Here is a 17,390-nt window from a genome sequence, read left to right as displayed (position 1 = left end):
CCTCCCTGTTGACACCGAGGCTGCATGAACTTTGCCCGACAACGCGCCTTAGCGGCCACGGAAGGGAATAGATGGGGCGGTGGCTAGGGTTTTGGTCGTTCGTCTCTTGGTCCTTTTTTGTTTGCACGAACACCCCTTATTGATAGCAAATACTCACCCGTTCTTATTTAGTTGTTTTAGATTTTTCTAGATACGGATGCATCTAGACATGTTCTAGACAAATACGGATGTATCTAGCGATCCGTATCTAGACAAATCTAAGACAACTAATTTAGGACGGAGGTAATACATGGATAATACTCCCTCCGTCTAGGTGAGTAAGTCATCTTAGGTTGTGCACCGTGAGCAAGGAGGAGGAGAAAACGAGAGACCTTAATGTTTATTTGCTAATTAATAGCATTGCATGCAATGAACTAACCACTGCATGTCGTGTTTAGTAGTCTTAAGTCATTAAAAGCATGCACACCCCTCATCTTTTATTGGTTGATATGTCAAGAAATAAGAAATGAAGTAGAAATTAATGCACCGTGCCTAAGTGTTTTGGGATTATTTGGTTTTCGTAAGATGACTTACACACCTAGACGGAGGGAGTAAAATATTTGTGAACGAAATGGCAAATCCTGATATCTTAATTTGTCTTGTACTGTAGTGAGATAAGAAATACTAGTTTCGAATCAAAATAATAATAATAGTAAGAGATGGAAAAGGCCGATTTTCTTTGAGAGAGGAGAGCATTAAAAGGCGTCTTTTAGTTGTTGGGTACAGACTGGACACGTCTTCATTAAAAGCAAATCCAAACGCGGATTCTTGCGCTAATGGCGATGGAGCCCGATGGACCCTACCACCACCTCCCGCGTCTGATCAGCCTATCACACACCGCTTATCAGACGGGATAAGTAGATAAGCAGATCGCGAGACGCAGACGGGCTGATCGATAAGCAACCACTCTTATCAGTGGCAAACACGAGAGTTTCCTATAAATAGGACCGCGAGGTGGTTGCCCCTCCCTGCCCTAGCTAGCCCCCAACAACCCATTTCCTCCCCCCACAGCTCTTCTCCGGCCCCTCCAGCCACAGAGCTCCGTAAGTGCAGCACAGCCTCTGATTTTGCTTTTCGTTCCGAATTATGCAGTCGTTGGTTGGATGTCTTCGATTCGAATTCGATCCTGGATTTTTTTTTTGCGGGGGCACGGAGTTCGTTCTGCGTATGCCACCCATGCCGAAAAAGATCCGGCAGCAGGGTCGGAAAGGAGGAGCCCCGGCTTTCCACGGGCCCGATTCCTGGGCTTGGATTGCATTTCTGGGCGAGTTTTTTTTTCAAAATCGTTGGGATATGTGCGTGCATATATGGCAGGTTCCGGAACAGATCTAGGGTTTGGGTTCGGGGCGAACGCGTGCAGCGAACGTAATAAGGCGTGTGTTTCTTTTTTTCTTCTCTTCTCCTGTCCGAAACGATAAAGATATTTTATCCTGCACGTTCTCGTATGTCGTTTGGGGAGTGTGCGGGTATATATAGACGCGCAGGGGAGGGGGGAGGGGGTTCCATTATCGTCTCGTCTCGTCCGATATAAATAGGGGAATTCTGCTCCATACCCCCGTTCCCTTTTGTTGACTTACGATACTGCCCCTTGCCTCAGTCTCATCCTCCCGGCCCTCTCGGTCCTCTCGCGATAGCCCCGCCCCGGCCGCCCCCCAAATCGGAAGCCGCGCAGCCCCCGGATCTCCGCCGCCGGCCGCCCCGCCGAGCCGCCTCGAGCCCTCCGCCGGCCCCGCTCTGCTCGCCCCGCGCGGGGCGGAGCGGAGGAGATCCGAGCCGGGGAGGTTCCTTCCGCCGGTAAAGCCCTAGCCCGCCTGGATCGATCTCGCTTTTGATCTGTTTTTTTTCTTCCCGTCGTATGTTGTTTCCGCCGCGGCTGGGCTGTGAGCGATCGTGAACTGAACATGGAGTCCGAATCTTATTCTGCAGTGGGGGGTCCTGCGCCCCCGCAGGCTAGGTTTACGGCCAGGTTGCATCCGCCCCGCCTGGGTGGGTGAGGAGTCGGGGACGCGGGGATGTCTTCTCTCAGCCGGGAGCTCGTCTTCCTCATCCTGCAGTTCCTCGATGAGGAGAAGTTCAAGGAGACCGTCCACAAGTGAGTGATTCAAACCCCCACCCCAAAAAAGTCAAAAGTTGGTGTTGTTCGTTTGTCTAGCGTGCTCACTTGGAGCCCTTGTCCCTGTGTAGGCTTGAGCAGGAGTCTGGCTTCTACTTCAACATGAAGTACTTCGAGGATGAGGTGATCAATGGCAATTGGGATGAGGTGGAGCGCTACCTCGGGGGCTTCACCAAAGTCGACGACAACCGCTACTCGATGAAGATATTCTTTGAGATCCGCAAGCAGAAGTATCTCGAGGCCCTCGACAAGTAAGTGCAGGGGTAAGAGGTGTATGTAGAATTGTAAATGCTGGACTGAATTGATGACTGATTATCTGTTCCTTTTCTGTCAGGCATGATCGGTCCAAGGCGGTTGAAATCTTGGTCAAGGACTTGAAGGTGTTTGCATCCTTTAATGAGGAGCTGTTTAAGGAGATCACACAGCTATTGACTCTGGAGAACTTCAGGTAAAATCTGCGTGATTGCATTTGCTTATAACGTTAGGTTCTTGCCATCATTTGTGTGGCTCAAACCGTTACTGGACTGCTCAGTGATTGGTTTTTGCTTTTATTATTGATAGGGAGAATGAGCAGCTTTCCAAGTATGGTGATACAAAATCTGCAAGAGCAATAATGCTTGTTGAGCTGAAGAAGCTGATCGAAGCTAACCCCTTATTCCGTGACAAGCTTCAGTTTCCCAATCTGAAGAGTTCTAGATTACGGACACTTATCAATCAGAGGTAGCACATAAAGAAACATAATAATCTTGGCACCCTTACTCTTTGTTGTATGGGCATCTTATTTATTCTTATATGCTGCATATTTCTTGCTGCTGAACTGCTGATGCTAGTTATAGATCTACTAGGCGAACATTCTTTAATCCAATAAAATTACTTACCCTCATTTCATCCTTTGTAAAGCTGACCCAGTAAAATGTTATAAGCTAATGAGGCTGTGCCCCACATTCTGTTCTCCCCAAATTTATTTAAACCAACCGTTCTTGGTTAGGAAAATTTGACCTGGCTTTATTTGCCATAAGTTAAGTGAGGGCTGCTGTTCATTCATTTTTAAGAAGATGCAAATCTTGGTTTCTTAATGTTATAATCTTGTACATTGACACATCTCAACCATTAGGTATTTACATTGTAAATAAGGTTGCTCTTCGTGACGAGTTTTGTGGGTCCTACAGTCATAAATGTCCAAAAAATTGAGTCACCTGTTTGCATTTACATTTTTCCAGCAGTCCAATACAATTTGAAGTTTAAATAAGTAAAGAATCTCTGTATAAATTGCCACCAATATTTGTTAACCTGCAGTCTCCATTTCTTTGGAACCGAAACTTGTAAAGATGTTACAAATATTTGCAGATTCATTCCTTGATTCATTACTATTTACCTTTCCATTATTTATTGTCCATAAGTGGGTATTCCATTAGATTATCAGAGTCAGTCCTAGTTGACGTTTCTGGGTTTAATTTCACATCCACACGTTTGTGAATCTTCAGATTTACCATATATGTTTGGATGTGGAGGGAAAGATCATTAATTAAGAAGTCTATCTATGGGCACGGTTTGCTATGTGTAAAAAAATCATATTATTGCAGCATGGTGAGTTATTGTCAACTTCAATTTGCTCGATGCAATCAACCTGGGTGTCACGCTCAACCGAGCTCCATCCTAGATGACATTGCGCCCCACCACATGCAAGGCCTAAACCATGTTCTTTGCTCTGCCGCCAGGCCTGAGTGGGGTAATTAACACGATGGAGGATGTTGTTTGGATAAGAATAAAATTCTGTTTAACTTAATTTGCTTGTGAAATTGTTGTTATTTTTGCTTTTGTTTGTTATTTTTGAAGGAGGTGGAAGGTGGGGACCCCACCATTAACTCCATTTATCATAGTAGTAATGTTATTCTGTAATATATGGCAGCTTAAACTGGCAGCACCAGCTTTGCAAAAATCCCAGGCCTAATCCTGACATCAAGACCCTCTTTGTTGATCATTCTTGTGGACAACCAAATGGTGCACGTGCTCCATCACCAGCAAACAATCCACTACTTGGATCTATACCTAAACCTGGTGGTTTCCCCCAATTGGGCGCCCATGGAGTAAGCTTGTTGAGCATATCTGGACAATTCATCTATATGTGGAAGTGTACATTTATTGATAATCTGGTTTATGTCTGTTTCAGCCCTTTCAACCTGCACCAACACCTGTCGCACCTCTGGCCGGTTGGATGTCAAACCCTCCAGCAGTAACACATCCTGCTGTTTCTGGAGGTGCTATTGGATTTGGTACTCCTACGAATCCTGGTACTTATGTTTGTTAATATTGCAAGGAATTCGCGAACGTTATGAATAGGTGGCATTGCATGGTTGATTAACACTTCTGCACATATATCTTGTAGCTGCTATGTTGAAGCATCCTAGGACACCCTCGGCTGCTAACCCTTCTATGGACTATCCATCTGGAGATTCTGATCATGTCAGTAAGAGACCCAGGCCAGTTGGGTTGTCTGAGGAGGTATTAGCAATTTCACTCCCTCAAAAATCTGTTACCGCTATTGGATTCTTGCAGTTGGTACTTGATAATACTGTCATGCTATGCCTAATCAATCCTCGATATATACCTGATTGCAACTGGGTTGTATTTCACAGGTGAATCTTCCGGTGAATATGATGCCAGTAACTTATCCGCAGAGCCATAGCTACCCGCAAGATGATTTCCATAAAGCTGTCGCACGGACATTGAGTCAAGGATCAGCTCCAATGAGCATGGATTTCCATCCAGTTCAACAAACTCTTCTTCTTGGTAAGCTCTTTAATGTCTGTGCCCATGATAAATCTTTATCTCTACCATAGCATCTCATTCTTGTGCATTTTTCACTTGGTATCTGTTTTAGTTGGTACCAATGTTGGTGACATTGGATTGTGGGATGTTGGCACCAAGGAGAGACTTGTTGTAAGAAACTTCAAGGTTTGGGAGCTTGGGAAATGTTCTATGGCCCTCCAGGTTTGTTCACTGCAATATGTAGTTATGTAACCTAGTATTTTTACCTGTACTCAATATAAGTATGTGTAAATGTAAATTGTACCAACAGGCAGCACTGGTTAAGGATCCTACCGTGTCAGTTAATCGCATAATTTGGAGTCCTGATGGAACCTTGTTTGGTAAGATGTCGTGAACAGTTTTTGTATTGCTGTTCTTTCAAGTTAGCCCTCTTCTAATGTTATCTTCTGTTTAAAAGGTGTTGCTTATTCAAGGCATATAGTACAGATTTATTCTTATCATGGTGGCGATGATATTAGGCAACACTTGGAGGTATGACTGCATATACTTATCACTCACTATCTGCTTTATGGCTCATTGTCTTGTGTACATGGTTTGCTATCTTGTGTCCTGAATATGATTATAAACTGTCTGTTAATTAGATTGATGCACATGTTGGTGGCGTAAATGACATTGCATTCGCCCATCCAAATAAGCAGCTGTGTATAATTACCTGTGGAGACGATAAGACGATAAAGGTGAGTTTCTGTGATGGTATTAATTCTGGTACTGTATTGTATCTTGTTTAACTAGAAATATGAAGTCTACAATAATTGCATTCTAGGTGTGGGAGGCCACTAGTGGAACAAAACAATTTACCTTCGAAGGTCATGAAGCTCCTGTCTATTCTGTTTGTCCACATTACAAGGAAAATATTCAGGTACTTGAAAAGCATTTATTATTTCAAGCATTTGCACCAGATTGTATTGTTTTTTCTATCAGAAGCTAATGTTTTTTTACCTCATGTTACCTTCCTATTACGCAGTTCATCTTTTCAACTGCTTTAGATGGAAAGATAAAGGCATGGCTGTATGATAATCTTGGGTCCAGAGTTGACTATGATGCACCAGGTCATTGGTGCACTACGATGGCATATAGTGCGGATGGTTCAAGGTTCGTATCTAAATTCATTGTTAACATTTTTAGCTAGGATTATGCAGGTGTTTGTTCTTTGTTTCACTCTTTTCTTGCCTCTATGTAGATTGTTTTCTTGCGGGACCAGCAAGGATGGTGAATCACACCTGGTGGAATGGAATGAGAGTGAAGGTGCGGTGAAGAGAACATACCAGGGATTTCGTAAGCGATCTATGGGTGTTGTACAATTCGATACGACGCGAAATAGGTTTTTGGCTGCTGGAGATGAATTCGTGATAAAGATTTGGGACATGGACAACACTAGTCTTCTGACTACCATTGAAGCTGATGGTGGCCTACCTGTGAGTTCTTTTCGTTTGTGTGTGCTTATGTTGGTGAATTTGTGATTTGATGTAAATGTAGTAAGAATCTCCTTCCTTGTTCTAACTTGGTGGCTGGTCCCACAATTATCAGGCAAGCCCGCGTATCCGCTTTAACAAGGAGGGTACTCTGTTGGCAGTCTCTACTGTTGATAATGGTATCAAAGTCTTAGCAAATGCTGATGGTGTTCGTTTATTGCGCACACTGGAAAATCGTTCTTTTGATGCTTCACGTAGTGCATCTGAGACTGTAACAAAGGTAGTTACTTTAACCAAGAAACAACTTGAGATTATTTTTCCCGCACGCATGGCTCAATCATTTCTTATTGGTGCAGCCTCTAATAAACCCATTGACTGCTGCTGCTGCGGCAGCCGCCGCCGCTGCCGCCGCTGCAACCAGTTCTGGAACTGCTGCTCCATCACCTATAACTGCAATGGTTTGTTTTGATCCAGATTCATTTGGTCTCTAATATTATAAAGAATAAAGAATTTACATTGTGATCCCAACTAACTTGATCTTACTCTGGACTTCTTTTGACAGAACGGGGACAACAGAAGCATGGTTGATGTAAAACCTAGAATAGCTGATGAGTCAATGGATAAGTCAAAGGTCTGGAAGCTTATGGAGATAACTGATACAGCTCAGTGCAGATCATTAAAACTAGGTGATAGTATTAGGACAGCTAAGGTGATACTTCTTCCCTTGCCTTTTACCTCTGTATATGTTTGAATATGCATCATTTTCTAGCAATCTTTGTAGGTGCACTGCCATTTATAAGATTAATATTTGGTTAAATTAATTCATAGTGATTTCTACGTGTAGAACAACTGTTTTAGCTCTCGTTACATGCTTGATGTTTGACAAGTGTCTTGCGGACATGAACATTCATTATGACTGCTAAGTGAAGCTATGCACATGCTTATCTGTATGCACCTACGGCTTACAAGTCAGTCAATGATGCATGTACTGTATAATGCATGAAAGGCATCTCACATTTTTACTTGTATTATGGATTGTTCCGTTTGGTGTGCTAGTGTCAATGCTTAGTTTGTCATAAGTTTTTATTTTTCTTAATTGCAGATCTCGAGACTGATCTACACAAATTCAGGTGTTGCTATCTTGGCTTTAGCTTCAAATGCCGTCCATCTACTGTGGAAATGGCCACGTAATGAACGAAATTCAACTGGAAAGGTGAAATTCTGGTTGTTTGTGCACAGTTTCTCAGCTTTCTTACTACTCCCTCCATAGTTGCTCAGATTTCAATAAGAACTACATACGGACGTATATAGACGCATTTTAGAGTATAGATTCACTCATTTTATTCCGTATGTAGTCTGTATTGGAATCTCTAAAAATGCTTATATTTAGGAACGGAGGGAGTAGATATGTACATCACAGGTGAACACTGTATATTTGATTGTTACTAATTGTTTTAATTTGCTATTCACTCTTCTAGGCTACTGCTAGTGTTTCTCCTCAATTATGGCAACCTCCAAGTGGCATTCTCATGACTAATGACACAATTGACAATAGTCCTGATGAGGCCGTTCACTGCTTTGCTTTGTCAAAGAATGATTCATATGTCATGTCAGCTTCAGGAGGGAAAATCTCTCTATTCAACATGATGACTTTTAAGGTTAGTAAATCATTGTGATCATGTGTAATTATCATTTTTACGGTAGAAGATGCCCTAACATTTATGGTGACCGCAGACGATGACGACGTTTATGCCTCCGCCACCAGCAGCTACTTTCCTCGCATTCCATCCTCAAGATAACAACATAATTGCAATTGGAATGGATGATTCAACCATCCAAATTTACAACGTTCGGATTGATGAGGTATTAGCACCTGCTATAACATGATTACCATTGTTCTTTTCTGTAGTGAACAAGGTGCACTCAGATAAGATGTATTCGTTTTTTGTACAGGTCAAAAGTAAACTTAGAGGGCACTCTAAGAAAATTACAGGTCTTGCCTTTTCAAATGTGTTAAATGTTTTGGTATCCTCTGGAGCTGATGCACAGGTTATTTACTGAACTATCTAGTCAGATCACGTCTATCAAGCAAGTTCTGTTCCATCTTCAGTTTCTGATTGTTCCTGTTGTAGATATGTGTTTGGAACACTGATGGGTGGGAGAGGCAAAGGAGCAGATTTTTGCAGATACCATCTGGTCGCCCAACGTCCAACATCTTAGACACACGAGTTCAGTTCCACCAAGATCAACAGCATTGTCTTGTTGTCCATGAGACCCAGATTGCCATCTATGATGCCTCAAAATTAGAACCCGTGAAGCAGGTGAAATTTCTTCCATTATCATTTGACGCTTAGTCTTTCTTGCTATGAAGGTTGTCTTGTGGCTCACTCTCCTTAACTTTGCTTTCAGTGGCCTCCTCGGGAGACATCTGCTCCTCCAATAACGCATGCTACATTCTCATGTGATAGTCAACTGATTTATGCAAGCTTTCTAGATGCCACTGTCTGCATATTTAGCGCATCAAGTTTGAGACTTCAATGCCGAATTCTTCCAGCTTCTTATCTTCCTCAAAATATCAGGTATTCTATAAGGCTCAAACCAAACATAATTTACTCTGTCAGGGACTCTCTGGGGTTTTCTACCTGTCTCAGTTACTGGGTTAATTGTGTAGCTATTCTGAAAGGATCTTGGTTGGCCTCATTTTAGAGGGTCTGTGTTTGAATTATTGGTATTTGTTCTCATGCAATTACTTTAGTTCAGTGCAATAACATGACACACCTTTCTAAGGGAAGTAACAGATTCGAGGTATCTGAAGTGCTGCTTAGACTAGCAAGTGCATGTCCTTAACAGATTGCTAATACTTGTTTGGTAGATTTATATTTTTTGTTGCCTTGAGCAACTAAATCCTTAAGATACATATACCTGAATAAAAATCCATCGTATGGTATTATAGAACAAAGATTGTTTCAATTTGCAGTGATTTTTTTTCTCAATGCATTTGGATTGTGGATTGTCTCCATGAGGAAGTTCTGTATTTGCATCACCCTGCCAGTTTACTACCATATTTAAAGAAGTATATTGGTTTGGATTGCTACATGTATCAAACTGAATTGGAATACATCATTAGGCTTTTAGGAAAACTTAGAATATATGTTATAAAGAATCTAAAGATCAGCAAGCCGTTGTGGCTCTCAGTAGTGTAACCACAAACTAGTTGCTCTGTTGAACTAAAGTTGCAACAGAACTGTTCTATAGAACAGTTTTTTTTTCCTCGCCACCCACATGTTTGCTTTCCTTAAAACTATTCTTTTAACAAGCAAGTCATTAGTACATTTGCCACTCAGAAACTGGTTTTGTTGAATTGTGAGTAAACTGCTGACATGTTTCTTTTATAGTTCAAATGTTCATCCAGTTGTGGTTGCGGCACATCCTTCGGAAGCAAATCAGTTTGCTCTAGGCCTTACCGATGGCAGCGTTTATGTCATGGAACCGTTGGAATCTGAGAGAAAGTGGGGAATTCCTCCACCAGCGGAGAATGGATCGACGAGCAACATGTCCACACCTCCTAATGGAGCTTCGAGTTCTGATCAACCAGAAAGATAATAACTAGAAGTTTGAAGTGTTAGACCTTTCTATCACTTCGACTCTTCATGGTGGTATGAGTCACTAACCAAGGTATCCATCTCAGAATTCAGAAGTCAATGTACATACACATTAATAAGTCAGTTTGATTCAGTATGTAATCGCTCCTTGTTGTGCAGATGGGCTTCACTTCTACAACTTGGCTTCACAGAGCTGGTTCCAAGGGTGGTGTCGACGGGAGCACAATAAAAACCAAAACCAAGGCTTAACCGCAGTTCCGCAGTTCGTGTGTTGCTTATATTATATGTTGCTATTATATTACCATTATTAAGTGAGGGAGGAATTGATTAGTGCCAGTGTTTGATTTTGTTCTGTTTGTCATGGTACGAGGAAAGATCACCAAGTAGATAAGGTCTCTAGTAGCAGTTTGGCTGTACCTAATCAGTACCCTTATTTCATTCCGACTAGTAAGTAAAAACTTGTTTTTCCCTCAGTTGTCTGCCCATTGTTTCATTTGTCATATCATCTGGTGTGTGCCCAAATCTCCATATCGGCCTTCATCATCCAGTTAGGCCGCTCTTCTGTTGCGTCGTTGCCAAATGCCTGCTTTTCTTGGTAGGCGCATCGAATGATCATGAAGATGATCTTTGGAGTTATGGGTCGCTAATACTCCCTCCGTTTCAAAATAAATATTTTAGTATTAAGTTAGTACAAAGTTGGGTCATCTATTTTGGAATGAAGGGAGTAAGTCAGTTTACAATGGATGGCAGCGCACATGACTTCTGCATGCAGTACTCTAATTTACAATGTATGGCAGCGCACATGATTTCACATGATTTCTCTACTGTATTGTCGGTGAAACTGAGCATCTGTTGCATTTGATTGGATGATACGACCTGCACTTGTCCTTTTCCGGACGGGGTGGATGCCACGTACGGCGTAATTTGACGTGAAACCACCAGATTGGGGAGGACGTTTGTCTCCCTGGAAAAATATGACTTGTGATGCGGACACCTGCATGGTAAAGTAGCACCCAAAGTTTCAAACAAGAGAGTAAAGTGGCTGAAATCTGTTGGCCATGGATGGCATTTTGGCCCGCCAAAAAGGCGGGATAGCGCAAATGTGCATGTTGGCGCGGCGAACAGGCACCAACCCCAGATCAATGAACGAGAACACAGAAATGGACGTGCTGTTAGCACCAATGTTTGATCGGGAAGGAGAGAAGCGGCAGAGTGGGTGGAGAGGGACAGAGGGGACGCAGCACCAAACTAGCATAGGAGGGCCGCCTAATCAAGCTAGCTCCACCGTTGCGGTGAAAGAAAGGCCATGATGGCTGTGCCTGTGTGAGGCCCGTGCATTACGTGTGACCCATGCAGGATCGCACTTGCGAGGAGCCCGAAGCAAGAAGCGAGAAAAAGGAAGCAGGCCAGCTGCCTGCGTCGTTGCACGTACTCCATGCATGCACGCCGTCGTACGTACGGTGGCGAGGGCCGGCCGGAGAGAGGATGCCACTAGGCGCTAGGCTTAGGCGGGCAAAGCGCGCCACCGAGCAAGTAGACAAACCAAAACAGCAAGGCGATCAGGGTCGGTCGGCGATCCACCCAGACCCAGGCCAGCGGGCAAGCAATGGGTGGGTGTGTACAGCTGCTGCAGCCTGCAGGCCTCTGCCCAAAAAGATGCAATACGCTGCGTGCATCCCGAGGAGATATGGTCGGTCGCGTACTGTGTCCTATGCTTCGTACCACTGTTCCATCAAGCCCCGGGTCAGGTGGACAGCTGGTCATCATGCTCCTAGATCGGTACATCACGGGCAGTTTTACGGCCGATGCTGCAGAATGTGCCAGCATCTGCAACCCACGTACCCTACGTATGTCACTTTACACGAACTTAAAGCTCAACCGCTTGGAATTTGGAGGAAAAGGGCCACAGACCCGGAGTGCGGATTTTTGGAGGACGGGCTCCTTGGAGGCCGCTATTTTCACAAAATTCAAAAGGCACATCTATTAGTTTCAAACTTTGGAGGACGGGCTCCTTGGAAACTTACATGTGTTCAGCACGACCGTGTGAAAATTAGTTTGAAAATATTGTGATGTATATAGGCTGTAAAAAATTCCAGCCCAACAATAAAAAAGTCAGCCCATTTTGTAAATATGTATTTGTTGTTATTTTTTGTACGCCACATGTGAAAGCATAATGGTATGAAATTTTGCATACATGTTATACATGTGTATGTATGTTCACAAAAAAATGGTTTTTCTGAGCGGGTTGTAGAAAATGATATTTTGAAGACGAGCTCCAAGGAGCTCGTCCTCTATTGGCATTTTTCACACGGACCCGAGTGCAATCAAATATCATTCTCTTATTACAAAGAAGCTCGTGGAAGCAGACTGACCAGCTTGCTCCGATGTTGGACTCTCAAAAATGACATAATCCCAAAGGATGACTTGAACACACCGAAGGATGCGCGCAGTCAATTTGAGCATTGTAGTTCACCATTGCGTTGCCCTCTCCAAGAAAATAAGAACAACCTAAATTGGAGCTTGGGCGCGAAAGTTATAACAAGTTCATATATGCACGTGTTTGTTGGGGATCGTTGCAGAAATTAAAAAATTTCTACGCATCACCAAGATCAATCTATGGAGTAACTAGCAATGAGAGGGGAGCGCATCTTCATACCCTTGAAGATCGCGAGTCGGAAGCGTTGCAAGAATGCGGTTGGAGGAGTCGTACACATAGCGATTCAGATCACGGCCGAATTCGATCTAAGCACCGAACAAAGGCGCCTCCGCGTTCAACACACATGCAGCCCGGTGACGTCTCCCGCACCTTGATCCAGCAAGGAGGAGGGAGAGGTTGAGGAAGAAGGCTTCAACAGCAGCACAACGGCGTGGTGGTGATGGAGTGGCAGTTCTCCGGCAGGGCTTCGCCAAGCTCACGCGGAGGAGGAGAGGTGTTGGGGAGGGGAGGGGCTGCGCCTTGGATGTGGTGCTGCAGCCCTCCCCTCGCCCCTCTATTTATAGGGAGAAGGGGGAAGGGGGCCGGCCCCTCTAGATGAGATCTAGAGGGAGGGGGGGGGGGGCGGCGGCCAAGGGGGAGGGGGCTTGCCCCCCAAGCAAGGGGGGCGCCCCCCTTTAGGGTTCCCCGCAAACCCTAGGCGCATGGGCCCTAGGGGGGAATGGCGCCCAGCCCACTAGGGTCTGGTTCCCTTCCACCTACAGCCCATAAGGCCCTCCGGGGCAGGTGGACCCTCCCGGTGGACCCCCGAAACCCCTCCGGTGGTCCCGGTACAATACCGGTATACCCTCGAATATTTCCGGTGACCGTATGATGACTTCCCATATATAAATCTTCACCTCCGGACTATTCCTGAACTCCTCGTGACGTACGGGATCTCATCCGGGACTCCGAATAACATTCGGTAATCACATACAAATCTTCCTAATAACCCTAACGTCATCGAACCTTAAGTGTGTAGACCCTACGGGTTCGGGAACCATGCAGACATGACTGAGACAACTCTCCGGCCAATAACCAACAGTGGGATCTGGATACCCATGTTGGCTCCCACATGTTCCACGATGATCTCATCGGATGAACCACGATGTCGAGGATTCAAGCAATCCTGTATACAATTCCCTTTGTCAATCAGTACGTTACTTGCCCGAGATTCGATCGTCAGTATCCCAATACCTTGTTCAATCTCGTTACTGGCAAGTCACTTTACTCGTTGCGTAACACATCATCCCGTGACCAACCCTTAGTCACATTGAGCTCATTATGATGATGTCTTACCGAGTGGGCCCAGAGATACCTCTCCGTCATACGGAGTGACAAATCCCAGTCTCGATCCGTGCCAACCCAAGAGACACTTTCAGAGATACCCGTAGTGCACCTTTATAGTCACCCAGTTATGTTGTGACATTTGGCACACCCAAAGTATTCCTACAGTATTCGGGAGTTGCACAATCTCATGGTCTAAGGAAAAGATACTTGACATTAGAAAAGCTTTAGGAGACGAACTACACGATCTTGCGCTATGCTTAGGATTGGGTCTTGTCCATCACATCATTCTCCTAATGATGTGATCCCGTTATCAATGACATCCAATGTCCATGGTCAGGAAACCGTAACCATCTATTGATCAACGAGCTAGTCAACTAGAGCTCACTAGGGACATGCTGTGGTCTATGTATTCACGCATGTAATACGATTCCCGGATAATACAATTATAGCGTGAACAATAGACAATTATCATGAACAAGGAAATATAATAATAACCATTTTATTATTGCCTCTAGGGCATATTTCCAATAGTCTCCCACTTGCACTAGAGTCAATAATCTAGTTACATTGTGATGAATCGAACACCCATAGAGTTCTGGTGTTGATCATGTTTTGCTCAAGGAAGAGGTTTAGTCAACGAATCTGGGACATTCAGGTCCGTATGCACTTTACAAATATCTATGTCTCCATTTTGAACATTTTCACGAATGGAGTTGAAGCGACGCTTGATATGCATGGTCTTCCTATGAAACCTGGGCTCCTTGGCAAGGGCAATAGCTCCAGTGTTGTCACAGAAGAGTGTCATCGGGCCTGACGCATTGGCAATAAATCCTAGGTCGGTAATGAACACCTTCATCCATATTGCTTCTTGTGCTGCCTCCGAGGCTGCCATGTACTCCGCTTCACATGTAGATCCCGCCACGACGCTTTACTTGCAACTACACCAGCTGACTGCCCCACCATTCAAAATATACACGTATCCGGTTTGTGACTTGGAGTCATCCAGATCTGTGTCGAAGCTAGCATCGACGTAACCCTTTACGACGAGCTCTTCGTCACCTCCATAAACGAGAAACATATCCTTAGTCCTTTTCAGGTACTTCAGGATATTCTTGACCGCTGTCCAGTGTTCCATGCCGGGATTACTTTGGTACCTTCCTACCAAACTTACGGCAAGGTTTACATTAGGTCTGGTACACAGCATGGCATACATAATAGACCCTATGGCCGAGCCATAGGGGACGACACTCATCTTTTCTCTATCTTCTGCCGTGGTCGGGCATTGAGCCGTGCTCAATCTCATACCTTGCAATACAGGCAAGAACCCCTTCTTGGATTGATTGATATTGAACTTCTTCAATATCTTGTCAAGGTACGTACTTTGTGAAGGACCAGTGAGGCGTCTCGATCTATCTCTATAGATCTTGATGCCTAATATATAAGCAACTTTTCCAAGGTCCTTCATTGAAAAACACTTGTTCAAGTAGGCCTTTATGCTTTTCAAGAATTCTATATCATTTCCCATCAATAGTATGTCATCCACATATAATATGAGAAATGCTACAGAGCTCCCACTCACTTTCTTGTAAACATAGGCTTCTCCATAAGTCTGCGTAAACCCAAACGCTTTGATCATCTCATCAAATCGAATGTTCCAACTCCGAGAGGCTTGCACCAGCCCATAGATTGAGCGTTGGAGCTTGCACACCTTGTCAGCATTCTTACGATCGACAAAACCTTCCGGCTGCATCATATACAATTCTTCCTTAAGGAAACCATTAAGGAATGCTGTTTTGACGTCCATTTGCCATATCTCATAATCATAGAATGCGACAATTGCTAACATGATTCGGACGAACTTCAGCTCCGCTACGGGTGAGAAAGTCTCATCGTAGTCAACCCCTTGAACTTGTCGATAACCCTTAGCGACAAGCGGAGCCTTATAGATGGTCACATTACCATCCGTGTCTGTCTTCTTCTTAAAGATCCATTTATTTTCTATGGCTCGCCGATCATCGGGCAAGTCAGTCAAAGTCCATACTTCTTTTCATACATGGATCCTATCTCGGATTTCATGGCTTCCAGCCATTTGTCGGAATCTGGGCCCGCCATCGCTTCTTCATAGTTCGAAGGTTCACCATTGTCTAACAACATGATTTCCAGGACAGGGTTGCCGTACCACTCTGGTGTAGAACATGTCCTTGTGGACCTACGAAGTTCAGTAGCAACTTGATCTGAAGTTTCATGATCATCATCATTAACTTCCTCTCTAGTCGGTGCAGGCACCTCAGAAACATTTTCTTGAGCTGCGCCACTCTCCGGTTCAAGAGGCAATACTTCATCAAGTTCTACTTTCCTCCCACTTACTTCTTTCAAGAGAAACTCTTTCTCTAGAAAGGATCCATTCTTGGCAACAAAGATCTTGCCTTCGGATCTAAGGTAGAAGGTATACCCAATAGTTTCTTTAGGGTATCCTATGAAGACGCATTTTTCCGATTTGGGTTCGAGCTTTTCAGGTTGAAGTTTCTTGACATAAGCGTCGCATCCCCAAACTTTCAGAAACGACAACTTAGGTTTCTTACCAAACCACAATTCATATGGTGTCGTCTCAACGGATTTCGACGGAGCCCTATATAAAGTGAATGCGGCAGTCTCTATAGCATAACCCCAAAATGACAGCGGTAGATCGGTAAGAGACGTCATAGATCGTACCATATCCAATAGAGTGCCATTACGATGTTCGTACACACCATTACGCTGAGGTGTTCCAGGTGGCGCGAGTTGTGAAACAATTCCGCCTTTCCTTAAGTGCGTGCCAAATTCACGACTCAAATATTCTCCCCCACGATCTGATCGTAAGAACTTGATTTTCCTGTCACGTTGATTCTCAACCTCACTCTAAAATTCCTTGAACTTTTCAAAGGTCTCAGACCTGTGTTTCATTAAGTAGACATACACATATCTACTCAAGTCATCAGTGAGGGTGAGAACATAACGATAGCCACCGCGAGCCTCAACACTCATTGGACCGCACACATCAGTATGTATGATTTTCAACAAGTTGGTTGCTCACTCCATTGTTCCGGAGAATGGAGTCTTGGTCATTTTGCCCATGAGGCATGGTTCGCACGTGTCAAATGATTCATAGTCAAGTGACTCCAAAAGTCCATCTGCATGGAGTTTCTTCATGCGTTTGACACCAATGTGACCAAGGCGGCAGTGCCACAAGTATGTGGGACTATGATTATCAACCTTACATCTTTTGGCATTCACACTATGAATATGTGTAACATCACGTTCGAGATTAAACAAGGATAAACCATTGACAAGCGGGGCATGACCATAAAACATGTCTCTCATATAAACAGAACAACCATTATTCTCAGATTTAAATGAGTAGCCATCTTGCATTAAACGAGATCCAGATACAATGTTCATGCTCAAAGCTGGTACTAAATAACAATTATTGAGGTTTAATACTAATCCCATAGGTAAATGTAGAGGTAGCGTGCCGACGGCGATCACATCAACCTTGGAACCATTCCCGATGCGCATCGTCACCTTGTCCTTTGCTAGTCTTTGTTTATTCCGCAGTTCCTGTTTTGAGTTACAAATATGAGCAACTGCACCAG

At 44.0% G+C, this 17,390-nt stretch overlaps 1 protein-coding gene across 2 annotated transcripts; it reads left to right on the top strand.

The window, feature by feature from the left end:
- The first annotated feature begins 1,529 nt into the window (after positions 1 to 1,529).
- Positions 1,530 to 10,468, top strand: LOC123085314 (protein TPR3). 2 transcript variants are annotated; one of them, XM_044506938.1, is made up of 27 exons: positions 1,530 to 1,833; positions 1,966 to 2,131; positions 2,224 to 2,403; positions 2,487 to 2,600; positions 2,714 to 2,872; positions 4,062 to 4,239; positions 4,323 to 4,425; positions 4,539 to 4,654; positions 4,789 to 4,942; positions 5,034 to 5,143; positions 5,232 to 5,301; positions 5,379 to 5,452; positions 5,563 to 5,658; positions 5,745 to 5,840; positions 5,946 to 6,073; positions 6,162 to 6,396; positions 6,509 to 6,673; positions 6,750 to 6,851; positions 6,956 to 7,102; positions 7,496 to 7,606; positions 7,872 to 8,051; positions 8,128 to 8,256; positions 8,347 to 8,442; positions 8,526 to 8,714; positions 8,803 to 8,972; positions 9,789 to 10,068; positions 10,155 to 10,468. In XM_044506938.1, the coding sequence occupies exons 2-26, from the start codon at positions 2,052 to 2,054 to the stop codon at positions 9,994 to 9,996; spliced, it is 3,390 nt and encodes a 1,129-aa protein (XP_044362873.1). In that variant the 5' UTR covers positions 1,530 to 1,833; positions 1,966 to 2,051; the 3' UTR covers positions 9,997 to 10,068; positions 10,155 to 10,468. The 2 variants fall into 2 exon arrangements, with proteins under 2 accessions (XP_044362873.1, XP_044362872.1); XM_044506937.1 differs by having other exon boundaries at positions 1,531 to 1,833; positions 4,323 to 4,443.
- Positions 10,469 to 17,390: the final 6,922 nt, after the last annotated feature.

This window comes from Triticum aestivum, chromosome 4A (genome assembly GCF_018294505.1).
Source record: "Triticum aestivum cultivar Chinese Spring chromosome 4A, IWGSC CS RefSeq v2.1, whole genome shotgun sequence".
Taxonomy (NCBI): Eukaryota; Viridiplantae; Streptophyta; class Magnoliopsida; order Poales; family Poaceae; genus Triticum; species Triticum aestivum.
Note: the sequence above shows the minus strand (reverse complement) of the source record. Positions and strands in the feature narration are given on the sequence as shown.